This window comes from Pelobates fuscus, chromosome 4 (genome assembly GCF_036172605.1).
Source record: "Pelobates fuscus isolate aPelFus1 chromosome 4, aPelFus1.pri, whole genome shotgun sequence".
NCBI lineage: Eukaryota > Metazoa > Chordata > Amphibia > Anura > Pelobatidae > Pelobates > Pelobates fuscus.
This window is the reverse complement of record NC_086320.1, coordinates 172919198-172940459: the sequence shown is the minus strand read 5'-3', so window position 1 is coordinate 172940459 and position 21262 is coordinate 172919198. Positions and strand designations below refer to the sequence as shown.

General features: G+C 42.1%; 1 protein-coding gene across 3 annotated transcripts in view; it reads left to right on the top strand.

Moving 5' to 3' along the window:
* The window catches only part of EXOC2 (exocyst complex component 2), a 269142-nt gene that overhangs the window by 8699 nt on the left and 239181 nt on the right, over positions 1-21262 (top strand). For 2 of the 3 annotated variants that reach the window (XR_010090747.1, XM_063451783.1), the window contains exons 2-5: positions 3332-3360; positions 4351-4524; positions 16533-16709; positions 18651-18777. Coding sequence is in view for 2 of the 3 variants with exons in the window: in XM_063451783.1 (XP_063307853.1) it covers positions 4407-4524; positions 16533-16709; positions 18651-18777 (422 nt within the window). In the remaining variant the exon portion in view is untranslated. The remainder of the gene's footprint in view (positions 1-3331; positions 3361-4350; positions 4525-16532; positions 16710-18650; positions 18778-21262) is intronic. The other variant, XM_063451784.1, reaches the window with a different exon arrangement.

The window sequence follows — 21262 nt, the reverse complement described above, 5'->3', positions numbered from 1 at the left end:
GTACAGATGGGAGACACCAAGATCCCTACTGGTGTGACATAGAGGGACCACGCACAAGCTTGGAACTGTCACCGAAGGCCCAACATTCCTGACCGCACTGGGACTACCCGTGCCTACCGCCACCTCATCTCGGATGCCGAACCCTGGAGTCTGGGACTTGGCTCACATTGTGCCATTTGTACCGAGAACTGGAGAAGACGCACCTCCACCAACCTGACTATGCATGAAGCTACAGCAACTTCCCTTAAATCTGCTCCTTACATTATGTTTGCGGTCCATACTGGTTACGTTTCTGTTTTTCACACTTGCTTTACAGCTCTCTAACACCCTTGACCACTTGGCTAAACCCAATATCTTCTCATACTACACTCACGTTAAACTAGAGGTACAGCCTGACATGATCCCCCTGGGCACCCGATAAACCATACATACCTGTGGTTAACAAACCACTGTTCCTGCTGGCAACTAATTTTCTAACCCCCCCGCCACCCCTGGGTTAGGGGTAACATACTCAGAGGAGAATTTTACCGCTAAAGGTGTTAGGGCCTACACTATCCACACTATGAATAGCTATTGCCTCTCTCATGCCCTTACTGACACCGCCAGTCATGTTCCATAATCCCCTCCTCACTCCAACGCTACTTTCCTAGTTTACTCCTGCACTTCATATACTCCTCATAGGATATTTAGACATAGTCCTGCCTTACCTCTTCTCACTGATGACCTGCTGTGTAATCTTGACTCAAGTATTCAATGTTAGCTTGTTTTATTTTCCTTTAAAAAAATGGTGCTGACTGCATGACATAAAATACTATCTTATAATATTGTATAATTCAACTTGCTGATGTCTTAACTATTTATGTTTCTGCAAAGCACCTACAAAAATAAAGAATTAAAAAAAAACGGATAGCAGGCTTAAGGAATTTTCTTCAACTTCAGTTTGGCTATTTTGACCATAAATTTGAAATTCACTTTAAATTCTCACATTACTGCATAGCCATGACACAGCTGCTTTAATGATCGATAAAACATTGATGTATTCAGTGGCATCTCTGATTCTATCCAAAATTAAAGGAACACTACAGTGTCAGGAATGCAAACACTAAACTCTAAGATCAGCATTTAAGATCAGCATTAAATTATATATATATATATATATATATATATATATATATATATATATATATATATATATATATATATATATATAATTTCTTTTTTTAATTTGTGATTGGAAAGCTTCTGGTGGGTCTCTAATGCAAGAAATAGTGTGTGTAATGTGCTAGTATCAGAAATAAGGCTAGCTTTTCAGTATGCTTTAAAGAAGTACCATTTTTCATTTTCTGAATTGATAGATATCTATAGAAATAGTAGTCCAACATAACTGTGTTATTATTCTGTTGATATGGCAAGATATGGCATTGCTCCAAATATGTTTTATTACAAGTAGATCTGTAAGATTGCGTTTTTTTTAACACAATTTTTTTACTGAGCTGACAAGTCGACTTTTTATTGTTATTAAAATAAACTTGCACCGGCTCTAATATCGGTTGGAATTTCAGCATTGTTTAGTTTGTTCTCTTCCCAGTATTTTCTGGCAAAGATCGCAGAAATAGGCTTGATGCTGTTGATGCGATGTGTTGAAGAAGGCTTTGGACATATTCATTCCTCTGGGAAGGTTGTAAAGTGGTATAGAAAATAAGATTATTAACCCATTATGTGTGGCACTCAGACCAGTCTTTTGGAAGAAAACCAGTACCCACCTAACTTATTGTTCTCGCTCTTACTTGGGATTTTGGATCTGCTAGACTGAAATTTTTGACGTTTTTAACTATGAGGTTTTGGACATTCTTTGGTAAATGTAATATAAGCAATGCATTTGGAAAAGTTTTATATTTAAATCTGTTCTTTAGAACTAAATGTATAACTTTGGCTAGAATACCATATCATCATAATCCTTTGTAGTTCATGTCTACTTTATTGAAATAGTAGCAAGCTAATGGACACATTCATAAAGCTATGCAAATTTGGGGAGAAAGTTAATTGCAGTACTTAGAATCTCCAAAGTCTGCATATTATTTCTGCTCCAGAGGGCACTCTGGGGGCAATGGTGCTGGTATCAAGAAGTAACCCGCAAGCTCTAAAACATCAACATTTGCACACAAAAAAATAAAAAAAAATGTTGTGTGCATATTTATGTTTTCATAGGTTGCCATTTGTTGATCCCATTATCTCTGTGTGTGTGTGTATGTATCTGTGTGTCAAGGAGTGTGTATCTGTGTTTGTATGTGTCTGTATATCAAGGTGTGTGTATCTGTGTTTGTATGTGCCAGTGTGTATGAATCTGACACACAGACAGACACACACACACACACACACACACTGGCAGAAGATAGGGGCACACAGATACACACCTTGACACACAGTGTGTATCTGTGTGTGTGTGTGTATGTATCTGTGTATATCTATGTTTCAAAGTGTGTGTATCTCTGTTTGTATGTGCTGGTGTGTGTCAAGGTGTGTATATCTGTGTTTGTATGCGCCAGTGTGTGTATCTCTGTGTCAGTGTGTATCTGCGTGTGTGTATGTAAATGTATCTGACACAAAGCGGGATTGATTATTTTGTGTTGCACACACTATATTATACTTTACATGCATACGGTACATTCATCTCACGCTGGGAAATCACATTTAAATCTGTATTTGTGTTCATTTTCTATTCCATTTGCTTACTTGCTTTTTTGGTATTTCTTTACAGTCCTAGTAATTCATTTATTAATGATCTATTGGTAAATGATATATTATCTAAAAATTAACTGCCCAAGAAGCGCTAAGAATCAGTCTAATCTGCAAGTAAAATATGTGAAAAATATATTTTTACAGTAATCTTTTATTCTGTGCATCTGATATATGGTGGATTGTAATTCATAAGGCATAGAACATTATCATTAATTGCAAATAATCTCTGGAAAAATAAAGCACTTTATCATATTAAAACAAGGTTTGTAAGACACTTAGTAAATATAATATAATAGTTGTGCCAGCATATTATCTGTCTTGGGATTCAGGCAAAACCACAAAACCTTAAGTAAAAGTTTAGTAAAACACAAGATAAAGCCCATGTTAAGCAGGTTTTCGCTATGGGCTCTTGTATTTTCCTGCTGCTTTCTATTAAAAGTCATTACTTGAGGATTCCTGTTACAACTAGACAACTGACTTTTTGTGTCATTTCAAAAGACCATTATGACTAATGGAGCTATGACCTAAGATGGGTTTTCAAAGTTATGTCATATCCAATTTATATGACATAGTTTCCTACATTTCATTTTAGATGGATCTTAAATAACAGTCTCAAACAAGGTAATCAGTCGGGAGCACTCAGTGTATGCTTCAATTTGCTGAAAAACCTGTGTTTATTTATTCACCAGGCATGGTGCAAGGTACATCATCTCAGAACAGTGTGTGGTAGAGATACCAAAAGGACTCATTAGAGGGCTCACCGTATACCTTCACATAGCATGATCTAAAAATAAACACAATCTTTCCAGGATTTTAAGACCGTACTGTGAATGCTCCTATCTGTTTACCCGGTTATGCCCATTTGTTTTAGATACACTTTGAGGGTGAGTACAGCTTACCGACTGAATTGCTATGTAATAGTTTGGTTGTAATTTTGTGTTGGAAAATGTCAGTTCTTAAAACATTAATCACAATGCAAATGCTCTTACTGTATATCAGTGCTTCTCATCTGAGACACACCAAAGCTCTTCCCATATGCCAAGCCAGGTGCCCATTAGTAAATGTTTTGCCATTTAAAGGAACACTCCAGGCAGCATAGTAACTTCATCGAAATGCGCTGGGTCGTGCTCTTCCTACGCTGACATCAGCTGATGGGTTGGGCTTAATGTGCATTGCCTCAGTGCTTTCCTATAGAGCTTTCCAGCATGCTGGTCGTCCTCATTATGACGTCCAGCTTCGTTTCACATACTCAAACTCTGTGAATCAGCAGGAAGCACTAGCCACTAGGGGCAGTCCTAACACTGCAATGTAAATATTGCAGTTTCTCAAACACTGCATTGTTTTACATTGCAGGGTTAAAGGTACAGGGACACTAAACCCAGACCACTTCAATGGGTGCCTATAATGTCCCTTTTAAGATTTGCTCAAAGAACGAGGACTGTATTTCTACCACATGAACACACCTAATTAACCGCTGTCTATTAGCTAGCCATTCGATTGCTCATTTAATATTATGCTAAACAAGCCTTTATGAAGTATAATTTGCAGGTCTTTAATAATATACCTAGACATTGACTAATGTCCTTTTTTTTTTTTTTAAATCTTTTACAGGTTTCGAATTTAGGTTGGCAAGCTTACTAGGCACCAGAATATTTCATATTTTAATAATGTCGGGTGCTCGACAGCCTCCGCTAGTGACTGGGATTTCACCTAAAGAAGGGACATCCTGGACGAAAGTCACTATCAGAGGAGAAAACCTGGGGACTGGACCATCTGACCTCATAGGTAATCTTACCGCACTGTAAAAAGCAGTGCATTGTTAGCAGCCTCTTGATACATGTTGCATTCTAGTAAATGGAAATGAATAAAGTTTGCGGTGTTTAGTAATTTTTTTTTTTTTTTAATAAGTCTCATTTTCATTATACTTTTTTTTCTGCTGTGTTTTATGCTGTGCAGTGGCTATGCCTCAAGGGAAAGTCACAATAATATTATTGAGGATTATTGAATGTGAGACTTCATTTTTCTTTTCAGTGTTTGCATACATTATCTATGTACTTGGAGTCAGCTTTAACTGTATTGCAGAAAGCAGAGTAAAACATGGTTTCACTTTACAAATCCCAACACAGCACGTTGCAGTTCAAGGTGGATTAGATAGATCCATTGTAGCAGTATAATGTAGGTTAGATCCAAAATAATAAAACATTTTTTTCTGTTGCGGCATAACTTTCTATTGTAAATGTAACTCACTGATTTAGCAGTAAATATTTTAAACAGTGAACCACTGAATTACGCACAAATCTTACATGTGTTCTCTTATAGTACATTGATACGTTGTTTACTTAAATGTCTGGACTGAGTTCCTTTTAAAATCAATTCTAATTTTAGGTGATGCTTAGTACATATTGATTTAAAAATCTTGTTTACTGGAAGTTGGTAATACACCAATTATAATTTTAAAATGTACAAAAAAATATATACTGTTGTGAAGATTATATGCTATGTATAGATTTGTAGCTGTTTGTTTGGGAGTTGTCCACTTATCTACATAATGCATTCAAAATGAGTCAGTTTTAACTTTGCTTTAACTTGCATGAAACCTGGACTTCGAAGAAACAGAAAAAGAACTGTGGTTTAATGAGTTATGTTTTGCTTTGTTATCTATATCATGGGAAAGTCTACTGTAACGGAGCTCCGTCTTCTCCGACCGAGTACCCTCCGTTGATGGATGCTCCTAGCGCTTACAGAGGACTCCAAGCACTGCAGACGACACCACAACCACCGCACGCTCCACAACCGCCGTAGCTTAACTGGAGCCGCGCCGTCTTCCTTCCACCCTGGAATGAACCTCCAGCATTCAGGACCGTGTGGGGAAGACCTCTCCTCCAGGAGAGCGTATCCGGAACAAGCTCTTAAAAGAGCTAAGTGATTAAGCTCATGGGAATATGCAGAGCATAGCAATCCCCAGTGTGATACAGCAATTCCCTCCAATAACGAGACGAGGCTACGTTTTGAAGGGTCAAGAAGAACTGAGGACTGGGACACCCAGCCTGCTTTTTATTACAAAAAGGTACACACAGGACACTCCCAGGGGGAGGATGAAATTGACCAATCACATGCATGGTAACACCCCCACGTCTCCTCCCCTCAGATAAACACATAACACAATTAAAACGTACATTATTTTACCCAAGTTCTGGATGTACCCCAAAAACAGGGGGTACAGCTTTAAGGGGGTACAGTCTGATATCCCCAGATAGCCCTTGTTCAGGGGAACAGTCTGTCCAAAAATCAGCCCATTCGGATGAATAGTTCGGGAGATACAGAGCTCCAAAGTTTTGACTGACCGCACAGACCAACTAGCCGAAAATAGTTCCATGAGTTTTGGCCTTGCGGTCGGTCTCCGTTCGCACGGTAAAAGATACGAAATTCTTGCCATCCATTCGCATCTCCGTGATTGCTAGAATCCCCATACTGAGTTAAGTATAACTACCGAACGGCCGGTCGTTCGGTAGTTTCCGTACGAAGTTCTGGATGTCTGGAGGTCTTAGCGGTATTCGCCTGTTTGCGCTTCCGATTTCAGTTCCATGCGTTTACAGGCAAACACCGCTGTTCGTACGCAAGATGGCCGCGAACACGTGTAAGTCCCGAAATGGCGGCCATCTATTCGGTACACAAAGGATTCGTATGGAATCATACGAACGGTTTTACTACCGAATCCCAACAAGGCATTTAAACATATTTTAGGTGTCCATAGTCTCTGTACAGCCCATTTAAAGAGCCACAGACAGCACAATGAAAATTCATTTAAGCCCAGATATAGTTTTAACGTGCAATATAGTCCAGGACCATAGTCGCAGGGGAGGAGGCAGGCAAGCAGGCCTCTCCAGGACAAAGTGGCGAAGGGCACCTCGTCACACATCTCCCCTTTGGGGGAAGACTAACAAGGCACCTGACCTTCTGTCGGTCAGTGCCTCCGTTAGTCGATCCACCAACCCACAATACATAGATGTCAGAGTAGCCCCCCCCACAACACCAAAGTACAAGAACAGCCCACCCACAACACACAGTCACTGCACTTGGGTATTTGGCTGAGGTAATGAGGCAACATGCTGAGGGTACTTGAAGGGCAGAGGCCCGCAGCGCTCTGCCCTGATGCCAGCCCTTCTGCTGGGGTAGCCTGCAGGACATCAGGCTCTGGACCAGGGACAAGGGTAGGGCAGAGGCCAACTGCACTCTGCCCAGCCGCCAGCTCTTCTACTGGGGTAGCCTGCAGGGCATCAGGCTCTGGACCAGGGACAAAGGTAGGGCAGAGGCCAACTGCACTCTGCCCAGCTGCCAGCTCTTCTACTGGGGTAGCCTGCAGGACATCAGGCTCTGGATCAGGGACAAAGGTAGGGCAGAGGCCGACTGCACTCTGCCCAGCTGCCAGCTCTTCTGCTGGGATGCTTGGAACATAGTCCGGCTCCGTAGCCAAGGGAACATGGACGTCAGTAGGGGTTAACATCGCCTCTGTTAACCCTGGTGCCACGCTTGGAGTTACCTGGGGAGGGGAATTTGTACTTACCCCCTCCCTTGGTTGTCCCGGTGAGGGTAGTTGGGGATCTGGACAGGCTGTCCAGCATCCCCTGTAGGTCAGGCACAGAGACCACGGTCCCATCTGCGCCATCTGGGAGATTGGTGTCTCCCCTTGTTAGGGTCAGCTGCCGCTGGGGAGAGGGGATGCTGTGCTCCTCTCCCTGAAACACAGGCTGCCGCTGGAGAGGGAGACCGCCTGTCTCCACTCCCGTACCATTGTCCTGTTGCTGTAGAGAGGGACCAACTGTCTCTGCTCTCTGTAGGACACACTGCTTCTGGGGGGGAAGAACGACACCTTCGGCCCCCTGTAACTCACACTGCCGCTGGGGGGGAAGGACGACACCTTCGGCCCCCTGTAACTCACACTGCCGCTGGAGATCTGGGTTGGTTACCCAACATCCCTGTAGGGCTGGTAGAGAGACCTCGGTCCCATCTCTACCTGCCATCTGGAGTTCATCGCCGGACCAGTCAGGGAGGTCTGGTTCTGCTTGTCGGGTAGGTTGGGGCTGCACGAAGCTGAGTAGGTGTATGTAGTCCTGCTCCAGCTCCCACTCCCTTGTTGCCAGGTGGGTCATGTCTTTTCTCATCTCGCGTTCGTCAGCCCAGACATACATGCCCATCCGGTAGTCGTAGATGTCCCAAAACCTAGACTCCTCCGTGCTGCCGAAATCAAGATCCTCCTCCATGGCATCCTGAAGTAGACCAGGACCATCATAATCATCCCCCTCCGGTAGGTCGTGCTCGGCCGTCCAGGGAGTAAGTCGAATGGTATGCCACCAGAGGGCCTGGTATGCGTTGTCTAGCCCGATCTCTCGCCATACCAGGGTCTCTAGTCTTGCCACCCACTCATCCAGGGGCTGCTCTCCCAATAGACATATTCGCATTGCCACACGCTTCTGTAGCCGCTGCTCAACACTGGGGAGGCCCTCACCTCGCCGCCACTGGGCGTCTTCCAGGGCATCATACCAGATTTCCTTCTGGCTGCATCCCTGTAATCTGCGGCCTCCTCCTCCTCATCATCATGGAACGCTGTCCGCAAACCAGCTGATTCCATCCTGCTGTAGCCAGGGGCGCTGCCCAATGGCTAGCGTTGCCCTCAATTGTAACTCCAAACGTTACCAGTGTCTCTGCGCTGCTTCTCCTCGCACTAGGACGCCATCCCACCGCTGCCACCAATGTAACGGAGCTCCGTGTACTCCGACCGAGTACCCTCCGTTGATGGATGCTCCTAGCGCTCTCAGAGGACTCCAAGCACTGCAGACGACACCACAACCACCGCACGCTCCACAACCGCCGTAGCTTAACTGGAGCCGCGCCGTCTTCCTTCCACCCTGGAATGAACCTCCAGCATTCAGGACCGTGTGGGGAAGACCTCTCCTCCAGGAGAGCGTATCCGGAACAAGCTCTTAAAAGAGCTAAGTGATTAAGCTCATGGGAATATACAGAGCATAGCAATCCCCAGTGTGATACAGCAATTCCCTCCAATAACGAGACGAGGCTACGTTTTGAAGGGTCAAGAAGAACTGAGGACTGGGACACCCAGCCTGCTTTTTATTACAAAAAGGTACACACAGGACACTCCCAGGGGGAGGATGAAATTGACCAATCACACTGCATGGTAACACCCCCACGTCTCCTCCCCTCAGATAAACACATAACACAATTAAAACGTACATTATTTTACCCAAGTTCTGGATGTACCCCAAAAACAGGGGGTACAGCTTTAAGGGGGTACAGTCTGGTATCCCCGGATAGCCCTTGTTCAGGGGAACAGTCTGTCCAAAAATCAGCCCATTCGGATGAATAGTTCGGGAGATACAGAGCTCCAAAGTTTTGGCCGACCGCACAGACCAACTAGCCGAAAATAGTTCCATGAGTTTTGGCCTTGCGGTCGGTCTCCGTTCGCACGGTAAAAGATACGAAATTCTTGCCATCCATTCACATCTCCGTGATCGCTAGAATCCCCATACTAAGTTAAGTATAACTACCGAACGGACGGTCGTTCCGTAGTTTCCGTACTAAGTTCTGGATGTCTGGAGGTCTTAGCGGTATTCGCCTGTTTGCGCTTCCGATTTCAGTTCCATGCGTTCACAGGCAAACACCACTGTTCGTACGCAAGATGGCCGCGAACACGTGTAAGTCCCGAAATGGCGGCCATCTATTCGGTACACAAAGGATTCGTATGGAATCATACGAACGGTTTTACTACCGAATCCCAACAAGGCATTTAAACATATTTTAGGTGTCCATAGTCTCTGTACAGCCCATTTAAAGAGCCACAGACAGCACAATGAAAATTCATTTAAGCCCAGATATAGTTTTAACCTGCAATATAGTCCAGGACCATAGTCGCAGGGGAGGAGGCAGGCAAGCAGGCCTCTCCAGGACAAAGTGGCGAAGGGCACTTCGTCACATCTACCTTTAATCTGAAACAAAAGTAGTTCCAGTAACAAAATGGAGAATTGTAGAACAGCCCGTTTTACAGTGAATACCCTTTTAATTCATCACAAAATGAAAAAAATAAACTTAAAGCCATGTCAGTATTTTATATTGGTTTTATGTTTTTTTCTTTCATTTTATTTTCTTTAAACTTTTTTAAATAATGCATTCAATTTCAGCCCATAAACTCTCTTGCCAGCTAAACATCATGTGAATCCATAATGATATTGGCATCCATCTTGTGAGAGTTATTAGGTAGTAACTGTTGCCTCACACCTCACATCGGAATGTGTGTGTCTGTTACAACGGCACAAACTTAAAACTCAAGGGTGCACTCTCTTTTTTAGTGTTTTTCCTATATATATATATATATATATAAATAAATATATATTTCCTTCTTTTTATCTATAGTGCATAAACTCCAAGTATACCACAACCCTAGCCATAAGTGTACCATGACTGAAACTCTTAGTATACCATAACCCTAAGTTTAAGAACAGCATGGAATATGATGTTATTTTGCAGTACCAGCCTGTGGGGCAAACAGTGTGTTCCCTCAGGTTGTTTTGTTACAATCTGCGTTCAGAGGGTAGGATAACTGGGCAAGTGCACACAATAACCGAGAAACACAACACAATGTGTTTATTGCTTTACTGCTCCACACTCGGCAGAGGAAGAGGCGGGGCTGCACCTTAGGATCACATCCTTGATATGTTCCTGTATTCCAGGATGTTGTTAAAGAGGGGCTTCAAAATTACTACAAACATCTCATGTTATCTCATCAGTCACCACATGTAACCCTCATTGAACCTTTATAGTAAATTCTGAAGATTAGACAGTGAATTAGCGTTTTACCTCCTCCATTCCACAAAAATACAGTTGCTCCATGTGGAGAATAAAGAAAAGCATTCAAAATCACAAAGTTGTTCAGCCATGGTTCCCTTCATTTTATTTGTCATTGATTGAGCATTAGGGTATATCATACATTTAAATGATATTTTGATGCATTGTGACTGATGGAAATTACAGGAGCAATGCTGGACAGATTTTTGTTCACAATGGTATTTGTCTCTTTTGTACAGCTCCATAGTTACTTATGGAATAAGCATGTAGAATTTAGTTTGCTGTTGACCCATATTACCCTATCCCATAGTAACTATTGCATTTACTTTACTTTTTCCCCCCACTACTTGATATTGCCAGGATTTTTAAATTAATTTTAAAATTAAAATTACTAACCTCTAGCTGTAGCCCTAGATGTAATTAAAGTAATCAGTCTTAGATAAGCATTCTGTTCATGGAAATGTAAGCATCAGACATATCAGTTAACAGAAAAGCATACTTGAAAGCATTATAAAAAATATATGTAGATCAAATGAGGTAGGAAAAGCAAAAACAGTTAGAAACTGTTCCTTTTCCAGTTTTTACTCACTGGTTGGACAATAGAAACTAAAGTTGGTGCACTTATCCTGCTTATACTATGCAAACTGAAGAGACAACATAGAGACATTTAGTGGATAAACCCTATAACCTACAGGGGTAGGTAACCTTTGCAAGAATTATGGCAATAAGAGTATCATGGGAGATTCACAACATCTGGAGTGCCGAACGTTGCCTAGCATTGACCTTAAAAGAATTCCATTTTGATGGGATTCATACTTGTATTCTTACTTGTAAAAGCTGCACGTAGCCACTGTAGAGTGAAAGTTTAACTATGGCGAGTAGAAAGTCACCACTGGTGAGTGTGCCATCCACTTTCCAGGATTGCATTGGTGAGTAACTTTTAAGATTTAATTAGTAATTTAAGGCTTGAAATTGTTAGCACTGATTATACCTTATTAAGGTGTTTTTTTATTTAGAAGAGAATATTTGGTATGACATTGCTTTAAAGGGACACTATAGCCACCAGAAACACTACAGCTTAATGTAGTTGTTCTCGTGTCTATAGCCTGTACCTGCAGACTTTTCAATGTAAACTCTGCCTTTTTAGAGAACAGGTAGTCAAACTGCCACAGGAGGTGCTTTACAGTCCAGTGCTGCACTTGCGTTCACCGACTCCATGATCTGAACGGTCCTAGAGAGATTAGTGCAGCACATTGTTTTGTCGTGCATGCGCAATATTCTCCCAATGCTTTCCTATTGGAAAGCATTGCATTGGCTAAGATCATCAAGATTGATAATCTCAGCCAATGAGGCAGGATCAACAGCTGTGTGTCAGAGAAAAAGTAAAATCAAATTTTCAGTGTGATCAGAGCGTGGCAGTCACCTAAAATGCCACTTCAGGACTATAGTGTCAGGAATACATGTTTGTATTCCTAACACTGTAGTGTTCTTTTAACTGTACTTTAACAATCTTAGTCAAATTTGCACATTTGTTTTTATAATAATGTAGGTTTTAAATGCTAGTAATCAGGGAAGTACATAGAATTTAGTAGATGGACCAATAATGTTTAAGAGTCACTATAGGCTATGCAGGGTCTTAAGGTGCCATCAACATTCTAGTTACCTTACAATATTTGCCTTAAGTTGTTTCATCCTAGAAAAGCTTCCTTGTTCTTTAATACAGTGTACACAATTAGATCATTTAAACCATTTTGATGTCTTACTCATAAGCATTTTAACACTATTATATATTAACGTCGTGTGTATATTGTATACACATGCAGTGTTTTTGGTCAGCCTTTCCAGAGTAAGAGAAATCTAGAGGGGAATATAGAATCATTGGCATTATTTCAATTATGCACTACAATAAAATGTTGTGGTGACATAATCTGTTCCCAGAGTGACTCGCAGTTTTATTTTTGGCAAACACTCATTTTATTTTGCTATATGTTCAAAGCCTATTCCAGTAAAATCTTGGAATATTGACGGTCTTGCACTTTGCAGTACACAAGTGCATTGTGTTCATAGCAAATTCATTCAACAATCTCTCAACAGGCAAGGGAAAAGAGAAGGATTTTGACAACTGTAGTACTAACAAACCTTTCAAACTTAAACATTCATTTAATGACAGTATACAATGTCAGTTTTCCGTTTATAGAGATGTGCTGAAATCTTTCTGTTATAAGATGTGGACATGTAAAAGTGAAGCTGTCACCTGAAAATAACTTTCAGTAATATAATAGTTATTTATTCTATTTATCTGATGATTTAATGGATTTTTTTTATTATTATTAAAAACCTGATATATTTTCATTCAATTCTCAGCACAGCACTCACCATGTGTGTGCCACTTATTTTTAGGAAATGGCTTGCACAAAACTACTGCTTCAGTTACACTGCAGCAGCTTGGTAAATATCCATGAATTTGTCTACATCTCTCACCGTTTTTAAATCTAGATCTGTTTGAAAATAATGGATGTGATTGGAGTTACCTGACTGTTCTTATTAGTGTCGATTGGTTCTAGCACTTGCATATGGGTGCTTCATATGTTTTCAGTCCTCCACACCATTCTTACTTCTTTACCCATCAGTGACAGCTATTTTACAGTGACTACAAGTAATTAAAGGAACACTACTGTGTTCTAAATGTGTTTTTTTGGGGAACAGGGGGTTGGTCCCCAACATGGCATCCAAACCTGTCCCATTTTGTTGTCTGAGACTCCGTTATTAGGGACCACTGGCACCTTCCAGGCAGGTTTCAACCAATCTGCCTACCCTCCTCCTTCCGGGCAGGTATCCAGTTGGCGCTGCATGAAAGTCAATGGAATCTGGATGGAATAACCTTTCTGGGCTGGAGGGGGATTTCCATCACAAGGAGTAAGAAGCTAGTTTGCGAGCCTCCCAGCACGGCTCTGTTACAACAATCTTTATTGATAACATTGCGGTGTTGAGGAGTTTTTGTTTTCTCTGCCTGTCCTGTATATAAAGAGTTAGCTTACCTATAATTCAGCATTGAGATGGTCTTTTTCCGCAGTTCTACTCACCCTGATGGAAGTTAATAAGTACTGATGATTCTCTTCATGTTCCTGCAGTAATTATCGTGGTGTAACCTTGTCTTCTGCTTGTGCTGAGTCATGCAGCGATCAGGAAGGGTACCTTCATGGCTGTGTTATGGAAGGTGCATATTTGTCACTTTATTAAAAAGTGCCAATTTCGCTTGAAATCTGCAATTTTGTATAATAAAAACAAGCTGAATTGCTTTAGGAGCTGGTAATTTTCCTTTAATGGCTCATGTAGCACAAATTAAGCATTCCACCCATAGCCACTAAGCATACTTTCCCAAGCCATCACCTTGGACATTTTATTTCTCCTGTGGCATATTCTGTGATGCACCTAAGATAGCATCAAACTTTGTCACTGGTCATAATGTGACATGTATAGTGTCTCTACATTAGATAATGTCACTGGGCAACAAGATAAAAAGTGCCAAAATGAGTGCAAATGCGTATAAACTGTGATATGGTATTGATGAACTCAGGGGATGTGGATTAATGTAAATTATTGTGTTAAAGTAGTCAGCATTAAGGAACACTCCTTGGTGACCCCACCCACATAGCTTCAACATTCTAGAAGAAGGTGTTACGGTTTCTGTAGTCAGAGTGATGCATACCTCTTAAAGGGACACTCCAGGCACCCAGACCACTTCTGCCCATTGGAGTGGTCTGGGTTCCAACTCCCACTACCCTTAACCCTGCAAGTGTAATTATTGCAGTTTTTTATAAACTGCAATAATTACCTTGCAGGGTTAACTCCTCTTCTAGTGGCTGTCTACTAGACAGCCACTAGAGGGCACTTCCTGGATAATAGCACAGGTTTTCTGTGCTAGAGCGTCGCTGGATGTCCTCACGCTGTGTGAGGACCTCCAGCGTCGCACAATTCCCCATAGGAAAGCATTGAAAAGCATTTTCAATCCTTTCCTATGGAGAGCTCTAATGCGCGTGCGCGGCAGGTCTCCTCAGCCGGCGGGCGGGATCAGTCTCGCCCACCGGCTGACGTAAGGAAGAGGAGGAGCGGCGGCAACCCGAAACCACAGCCGAGGGACATCGGCGGCGGTCTTAGGTAAGTGACTGAAGGGCTTTTCACCCCTTCAGCAACCGGGGATGGGGGGTGGGAGGGAGAGGGGGACCTGCAGTGCCAGGAAAACTGATTGTTTTCCTGGCACTGGAGTGTCCCTTTAAGTGTCCTTATTTAGGAGCGACAAACCCTATTTCGGGTCCCTCCTATTGCAATGTCCCTGTTTTCTATGAGCTCTATATTGTTAGTGTGTTTGACTGTATAACAGAGCTCCACAGCAATGCTGCTCACAGCAATGTGTCTTTAAACTACAGTACATGTGTGCACTGCCAATGAGATACACAGTGCAGGAAGGTTTGCCTTGGCCGCCAGTGGTGGGCTGAGAGTGTCTCTGACGTTCTCATCTAATCACTGGCTATCCTTTGCTAGTATGGTATGTATTCTTAGCCTGCAATGGATCACCAGCTGATGCTCTATGTTTATCATTGCCTGTGAAGACAAACCTTCTTGTACTGTTAAGGAGGAGAATTGAGTGATGCAGTTCTGATTGGTGCCGAGTGGACAACCCGTTTAGAAACTGCTTAACCCATGAAGGCAGTACTCAGACACTCCTGCCACCATAACCACTTCATTGGGATGAAGTTGTTACAGGGTGGGAGTGTTTTCTTTAATGAATTTCAGAGTGAAAATGCAGTGTGTGTGTGGAAACTGAGTAAACAAATCTTACAGCAAACACTAGTAGAAACGGGGGACTAAATGGTGTTTCGAAAAGAATACCCTATCTGAAGTAACCGGTGCGGTTACCGGTGAGGTTTGTAATTCAGTCTTGCAATTTTCCACAAACCTGGCAAATTCAGCAGAATACAAATCTGGGCACTTTACAGTGCACCAAAACAAACAATAAAAATATTACTGCTGAAATTAAAATGTGGTTCTACTCAAAATACCACATGTGAAAGAACCAAGCTGATCTCCACAAATGGTGTGTCACAAATTGTGTAAGTTGCAGCTGGAGGTTGCTGATATTGGCCCGCCAAATCAAAAGGTTACAATGCAAATTTGAACTCTAACATAGTCAGGTCGAGAATTTGACCATAAACCTTCCAAAATGCAAGACTATAAAAGGGGGTATTGCTGTAATCTGGCAAAATAGATCAACCTTAAGTGTGTGGTGTTTTTCTGCATTGGTCCAAGTCAGGATTACAATATTCACAGCAAATATACAATGTATAGGTGCATGTGAAAGACGCAAAAATATAACACTGTTCTTGCCGCAATTGATGGAATGGTTGCATGAAAAGTTTCAATATGTGCTTAGTAAATAATAATAGTAAAATAATGTAAATCTACCTATGTTATAGTATTAATTTAATTTCTTAGCAGCTGTAGACGTAATTATATGGATACCATATCCACCATGTTTTCTGGGATACATATCATTTATATAAATCGAAGGGCAGTATCTAGAAGTTAAATGCTGCAGGTAGTAAATTAGGTGATGCATCAATTAGGAATACTGCAGCATGTACATTATCCGTAATACAGGGCAGCATTTTTATGTGCTGCCAGTCAACATGATGAAATAATGTGTGTCCCAGAAAACATGGTGGATAGGGAAACCCTCCTTATTTGGTCTATTAACCTCATCAGTCCCAACATTTTCTTTTTCTTTGACACTTTAATTCACTCTGTATTTTCTGTTCTACAACTAGTAAACCATGATTGGAATTTAAATGTTACTGTGTGTAGATGTACGTACATTATGAAACGCATCTTGAACAAACAAACAAACTTTAGTCATAACCTATTATTTTTGATTGCAGGTTTAACGATCTGTGGACACAACTGCCTCCTAACAGCAGAATGGATATCTGCAAGCAAAATAGTGTGCCGCGTTGGCCAAGACAAAAATGACAAAGGAGATATCATTGTCACTACAAAATCAGGAGGGAAAGGAACCTCAACAGTTTTCTTTAAGCTCCTTAAACCAGAAAAAATAGGTAATATGTTTTCTAATTTCACAAGTGCACAAGTAAATACATATCACACCACAGTTATTTTAGTATCTGTACTTTTTGTCACTAGTTATTTTAAAAGATGTTTTAGAAGTGGATATTGTATGTAGCTGAGGCACATTTTGTGGCTGAAGTAATTTTGTTATGTGACTGTTATCTAAATCAGGTGTTTTTTTTTTTTCAAGGACATTATAGTGGTATAATATTAGGAATACAAGAATAAACAAATGAATATGAAACTTTGAAAGGCTTACCATGTAAAAAAAGAGTGCTAGCTTTGAAGCCTTTTCTTGTCTCTTCTGATAACGTGTATCAGACATTTTAGTAAGCAGAGGTATTTTTGTAGGAAAACAAGCAAATTTGATAGAATTAAAGTCGAAATCAATACAATGTATTTTCTGATGACTGCACTATATTTAGAACTTTTAGATGATGCCAGGAGTCATGGTCGATGGTTTGAGTTGCATAATGCTTTGCGAAAAAAATTGAAAAACAGATTGCATTCTAAAACCATAAAATACTTAACATTTCATTCATTATATTAAATGTTCCCATGCAATAGAACTCACAGTATTGTTAATTTGTAGAAGTGTCAGCTGTAAATTGTGATGCATGAATATATCAAATAGCTCTAAAACCATAAAAAGCACACTGTCCTTAGAGGTCTAGTTTTGCTATGTTTTCTGTTCTGTAACTGGCTACCTTAATTCATCAATTCATCTAAAATGTTGCAGAATAGGGTCACCTCCAACTATGTACAAAAATCAAAACCATCCCTTTGGGGCTCAATGAACTGTTGGGAGGCACTAGATGCATAGCTTTTTAACAACAACAACAAATATTTACATCTTCATACAATGGTAGAATAACCATAAAAAAACACTTTTGCATAATTTGATGCACCTACTGCTTCATTTTCATGGAAAGAAATAAGATTCACAAGATTCTCACTGATTTTGCTGCAAAGGGACTTTGAGACAGTTGTTAGGAACACCATGATTGACATCTAAGCATTTGTTTTGTCAACAGATGTCACTGCAAATGCTGCAGACAAGGTTTCTTCTAAAGGGGGTATTCTGTAATTAATTTTACTTTTATACGTTCATTCTATAGTGCATTAAATTTTTTGCTAAATCCACCCAGAATGTCTATTTAGGAAACACTGAATTGATGTATGTACCTTGATTTGATACTGTGATTACGTATTTAAAAATGTAAAGTTCTAACATGTTGATTCCAAATTCTAAATGTGTGTTGACGGAGAATCCCTTTGGGATTGTAATAGAAATGCTCTGTCTCTCGCAAATATCTTATGCAGCATTTAGAAAAGAGTATCCTGCAGTGGTAATCTAAATATTTATCTCTCTGCAGCAGTGGGTCAGTGTATCTTCTACAGGACCCCACAGAAGTAAGTGGGGATGTGTTAACCCTTTCCACAGTTTCACGAGCATACATTACTTTACGGCCTAGAAGTTTAGTACTGTTCTATGATTTAAATTGTTTCATGCATAATATATACTATTCATTTCTGCTAGTAGTTGTCTATCACACATGTTTTCTAATGTTATCTACTAAACTTAGTGTGGATTGCTAATGCTTACAAGGAAAAACTATATTGTTCCTTGTTCTGTCTTGTAAGGTCAGCATTTCTGCATGTAATTTCTGTGCATACTGCATAATATTTTGCTGCTTTATATAATTCTACATTAATTAAAAAGCAGAGAAATGTACCTCAGCGTGGCAAAAGCAGAACATACTGCTTTATATTTCTATCTTTAATATATATATTTTTATTTATTTTTGTTCATTCAGAAAGATAACAGTGGTTATTCATGTAGAGACACTGTTACTGAAATTTTTATTTTTAGCAAAAATTTCTTTGAAATATCTGTTCCATTTTGCTTAAATATATACATATTTTTATAGATATCTTGGATCAATCTGCTGTATGGGTGGATGAACTGAATTATTATGACATGCGTACGGCCAGAAATAAAGGGATATCCCCTTTTACTCAAAGACCAGCCAATCCTCTAGGTATCGATATTGACAGGTAAGATTGTCTGATGACTGGTCCTTGTTTATATTTTATACGCTAGTAAAAAAATATGTCAAACAACAAATAATTCATCTGTAGTGTGCAGAGCAATGAACAAGTCCCCTGTTTGGACATATGTAGCTTATTACATGTTATTTGTTTTCTGTATGCATAAGACGATCTAGCAGTGGAAACCTTAAGACAAAGACTGATTGCCGACTGCAATGATCCATGCCATATTTACATTTGAAAATACTTGTAAACAGCTTGGTTAGTGTGTGATTTCTCTTCAACGCTGGTGGTGCCGAGATTTTTCATTTAGCAACATAATTTTTTAAGGGAGCACACATTATTATTTGTCTTTGATGCTTAGCATAAAAAAAAAAGATGAGTTGTAAATATTCAAACATTTAATAACAGGTTGTTCTGTTTTGACATTATATTTTTCTTTTTCTTTGATAAACAAAATGTGGTTAAAGCCACTTTAAAAATTTTTAATGCTATGTGCTTGGCTGTGATTTAAGTCTCCATGTGATGTAAATAATTTGGGGCTTAATCATTTCAGTCTTGGTGGTCAGATTTTACGTGCATTAACCTGAGACTAATCAAAATGGAATGTATAGAATCTGAGAAACTAGTTATTTGTTTGTCACACTGAGAACCTCTGCATATTTCTGTTAGCAGTACACAGATATTGGTGTCTTAATTAAGTGTTCTTGCATAGCAAGACCACTTAATATTATCTCACATATATATTATTCTTATTATAGCCAAATTTACCACCCTTATTCCCAGGCCCGTTGCTACCCGACAGGCAAACCAAGCAACTGCTTGGGGCCCCGAGCTGGCCCGGGGCCCCAAGCAGAGCCGGCAGGGTCGCCATCAGGGCATGCGGTCCTGGGGGGCCCGGACTGCTCAGGTCGTCCGGGCCCCACATTCAGTGGGTACATACCGGGTCGCAGGGGGCCCGGTATGTACCCACTGGGCCAGCCTCTTCTCCTGGGGGGCCCAGCAGCCGGTCACCTCAGGGCCCCCCAGAGGCTGGCCCTGCTGACACCCGGCGGGCGCGCGAGGGAGCACTCTCCTCTGAGTGCTTCCTCTTCAGCTCCCTCGCGCACCGTACTGATGCCGGAGCCGGAAGATGACGTCATCTTCCAGCTCATCAGTACGCGGCGCGCGAGGGAGCTGAAGAGGAAGCACTCAGAGGAGAGTGTTCCCTCGCGCGCCCGCCGGGTGTCAGGGACAGCGGGAGGACATTTCAGTGAGTGGGGGTGGGGGAGAGGGAGGGAGGAAATTTGAGGGGGGAGGGGGGGGAGGGAGAAAATTTGTGGGGGAGGGAGGGAGAAAATTTGAGGGGGGAGGGGGGGAGGGAGAAAATTTGAGGGGGGAGAGGGGGAGGGAGGGGGGAGGGAGAAAATTGGAGGGGGGAGGAGGGGAGGGAGGGAGAAAATTTGAGGGGGGAGGGGGGAGGGAGGGAGAAAATTTGAGGGGGGAGGGGGGGAGGGGGTAGGGAGAAAATTTGAGGGGGAGGGGGAGAGGGAGGGAGAAAATTTGAGGGGGAGGGGGGGATGGAGGGAGAAAATTTGAGAGGGGAGGGGAGGAGGGGGCCAGAGAGAAAATTTGAGTGGGGGAGGGAGGGAGAAAATTTGAGGGGGGAGGGGGGGAGGGGGGAGGGAGAAAATTTGAGGGGGGGAGGGAGGGAGAAAATTTGAGGGGGGGACGGAGGGAGAAAATTTGAGGGGGGAGGGGGGGAGGGGGCCAGGGAGAAAATTTGAGTGGGGGAGGGGGGGCGAGGGAGAAAATTTGAGTGGGGGAGGGGGGGCGAGGGAGAAAATTTGAGTGGGGGAGGGGGGGCGAGGGAGAAAATTTGAGTGGGGGAGGGGGGGCGAGGGAGAAAATTTGAGTGGGTGGGGGGGAGAGGGAGGGAGGAAATTTGAGGGAGTGGGGGGTTGAGGGAGGGAGGAAATTTGAGGGAGTGGGGGGAGGGAGGGAGGAAATTTGGGGGGGAGAGGAAGGGAGGAAATTTGAAGGGGGAGAGGAAGGAAATTTGGGGGGGGAGAGGAAGGGAGGAAATTTGAAGGGGGGGAGAGGAAGGAAATTTGAGGGAGGGGGAGAGGAAGGAACTTTGAGGGGGGAGGGAGGAAGGAAACTGGAGGGGGGAGAGGAAGGAAATTGGAGGGGGGAGGAAGGAAATTGGAGGGGGGAGGAAGGAAATTGGAGGGGGAGGAAGGAAATTGGAGGGGGGAGGAAGGAAATTGGAGGGGGGAGGAAGGAAATTGGAGGGGGGAGGAAGGAAATTGGAGGGGGGGAGGAAGGAAATTGGAGGGGGGGAGGAAGGAAATTGGAGGGGGGGAGAAGGCAATGAGAGGGAGGGGGAGAAGAAGGAAATTGGAGAGGGGGGGAGAAGAAGGAAATTGACGGGGGTAGGGGGAGAGATTGACATCCATCACACACACACACACAATGCACCCCTTGCACACAGAAAAACACACAATGCATT